Here is a 2,902-nt window from a genome sequence, read left to right on the forward strand (position 1 = left end):
CGCCCCGGGGCCTGAAAGGGAGACGCCGCTTGTGCCCCCCAGGTCCAGGGCTGGGGGTGGGGGCACGGACGATGCATGCCACAAGCCCCCAGCTTGCAGGGCGGAACGGGGCATGCTTCCAGCCCCAGATGGGCCCGGCGTGCAGATGTCACGCCCTGCGCGCGCCGGGTCCAGAAGAGCGAGGAAAGCCACAGGAGCCCCGTGGCCACCCCCGGGCTGGCCACGTCCAGCAGGCCTCCGACGGCCTGGCCGAGCCCGATCGAGTTACCTCCTGCCAGGTGCCGGGGTCTATTTATAGTGCCAGCATGGAGGGAGCCAGGGGCCAGGCCCTCTGCTTCCTGCCCGCTATGATGGTACCGCTCTGGGGGGACCACCAGCCTTAGCGCAGGGGACCCCGGGAAGGGGATTTTAGGACGGGGCGCCGAGAGCGTGCTGCTCGGACAGCCAGGAGGCCTCTCCAGAGGCCACGTTGGTGCAGGGGATGCCCACGGCCCGGTGCCTCCCCCCTCCCCTGCTATCAGCGGTGGCCTTAGGGTGGCTGGGGCTCCCGTTGAAGAGCGTCATTTAGGGACGCTTAACTTTGACGACCCATAAGCAAGTCGGACGTTTTCAATTTCACTTTGCCCTATCCATGAAATTTGTTCATAAGTTGAAGAAAGAACAAAGTTTTTAGTAACTTCACCCCCAAAAACAAATTGTTGCAAAATTTTGGAGCCCCCTAAAGTGTGGAGCCCTGGGCAGTCATGCGGTTTGCCCTCCCCTAACGCCACTACTGCTGCTATGCTTCTGACCCCTTCAGCAGTTTTGGGTTTTTCTGAAGTTGTGTGTCTGGGGCCAAATCCATCCAAATTCGCTCGACTGAGCAGAGCTCAATCGCTCCCGTCTGCGTGGCACTACCACCCCGGCAAGTCTCCTCCATCCCAGACTCTTCTGCCTGGGGCTTCACATACTCCCACATCCACGGTAGGCATCCTATGGGCAAGCCCGGAGGCCTCGGGGTTAGATGCCCTGAGCCAAAAAGCTGAACGGAGCAAGGGAAAGGGGAAGCCCAAGAGCAAATCTCCCTCGTCATGACGTAGCCGAGATCCTTGCGGCGGGAGGCATTTACAGACTCGCCCGCCATGCAAGGGACAGGTCTCCACCCTCAGCCACAGCGACTCATCCAAGCCCGAGGACCAGGGGATCCCTCCTGCCAGCTCCCCTGGGTCAAAGCCATCATTGCGGGGTCTCCCCTGCCGGCATCTGCTGCCCACTCTCCAGCTCCTTCGTGCTCAGACCTCGCCCTGCAGCTGAGGCCTGGCTGCCCGGGGAGCTCCGTCTCCTGGGTTGTCTTGCCCCAAGGAGGGGTTGGGATGTGGGGCGCACGCTGCCCGGTGCACACAGAGCAGGCTGGTGCGGGGGGCTGGGGCTTGACACCCCTTCCTGCAGCCAGACGTCACCCCCACCCCACAGCCGGATGAGCTAGCCCCAAGCACGCTCCAGAGTTTATTGCTTTTATTAAATGCCAGGAGGGCACCTGGGCAGGGGCTAGAGGAGCTCTCCAGCGAGGGGGCAGCGCCCAGGCAGGGAGTGCACCGATCCCCCAGCACCACGCAGCATCCCACCGCCCGGCCTGGACAAGGAGAGCAGAGTCCCTGGCGCGCGGTCCTTACAAGCGGCACCAGGCTCAGGCCGCCCCGCTGAGCTGGACGGGCAGGCGCCAGGCCCATCGAGCCGGCTGCAAGGCACAGGGCGAGAGCGGCGATCGCAGTCCTGCCAGGAGAAGCGATGTGTCCTGGCGCGCAGCTCGCTGGACGGCGTTCGAAGCCCCGTCCTTGGGCACCCACAGATGCCCCCCCATCCGGCTGCGATGTGGGTGCCGGGCAGGACCGCCAGGCCTCCCCCGTGCATGTGGCTGAAGAAGCCCATCGAACGGGCCTTGCCCTCGAGGGCCTGGCAGGGAGCCGGTTGCTCTGTCCCCGGCTGCGGGGAGCAGCCCCGGGCGGGCACGTCAGGATGCCGGGCAGCAGCCGGCCTCTTCGTGCCGCGCCAGCAGGGACATGCGGGAGAAGGTCTTGGTGCAGGCCCGGCACTGGTACTTCTTGACGTCCGAGTGGGTCTGGAGGTGGGCGCGCAGGTTGGAGCGGTCGGCGAAGGCGCGGCTGCAGTGGGAGCAGCTGTAGGGCTTCTCGCCTGCAAGGGGAGAGGCCGTCAGGCCAGCCGCCAGACCCAGCGACCCTCCCACCCCGGGCGGAGAACAGCGACTCGTTGCACCCACAGCTCGAAGCCCCCAGGCCTCCGCAGGGGAACCTCCGCTCCCAGCCACGCCCGGCCCCAGTCCCCGGGCTGGGGACCAGGGAGAGAAAGGAGAAGCCATGGGGGCAGCCAAGCAGTCACCCCCCAGTTGCCCAGGGGGATGTGGGAGCCCCCAGGCTGGCCGCCGGACCCAGACACAGGGTCTGGGGACAGCCAGGATGTCCCACTTGCTGCAAGCCAAATGTTTCCCAGCTGCCAGATGCCCCCAGGTCCTCCCTGGGCTGCAGCACGCGGGCTTAGGGTCCCCCAGGGCCACCAGAGATAGCCCCCCGGGCTAGCCCGGGGGATGCCTGCCTTTCCTGGGCGCCGCAAGCCACCCCCTCCTGCTCGGTGGTTGCCCCCGCCCCAGCAAAGCGGGACTGGAAGGCGGGCGAGCCCGGAGCCGAGGCCAGCGCCCCCAGCCAGGGGGCTCGCGCAGCTGGCGCCCACCTGTGTGCGTGCGGATGTGGCCCTGCAGCAGCCAGGGCCGGGAGAAGGCCTTCCCGCAGATCTTGCAGAGGCAGGGCAGCGTGTGGGTGCGGATGTGCATCTTGAGGGCGCCCAGGCTGGCGTACTCCCTGCCGCAGTGCTTGCAGGCGAAGGGTCTCCGGGCGGGCGGCGCGCGGTG

The 2,902-nt window shown here is 66.7% G+C and overlaps 1 protein-coding gene across 1 annotated transcript; it reads right to left on the bottom strand.

Moving 5' to 3' along the window:
- Positions 1-1,801: 1,801 nt before the first annotated feature.
- SNAI3 (snail family transcriptional repressor 3) lies at positions 1,802-2,896 on the bottom strand (the record flags this gene model as incomplete). Its single annotated transcript, XM_019536030.1, has 2 exons — positions 1,802-2,172; positions 2,725-2,896. Coding segments are annotated over 2 exons (354 nt in total), but the record flags the coding sequence as incomplete, so codon positions are not given.
- Positions 2,897-2,902: the final 6 nt, after the last annotated feature.

The sequence above is a fragment of the Crocodylus porosus genome, unplaced genomic scaffold, assembly GCF_001723895.1.
Source record: "Crocodylus porosus isolate Cpor-Errol unplaced genomic scaffold, CroPor_comp1, whole genome shotgun sequence".
Classification (NCBI taxonomy): domain Eukaryota; kingdom Metazoa; phylum Chordata; order Crocodylia; family Crocodylidae; genus Crocodylus; species Crocodylus porosus.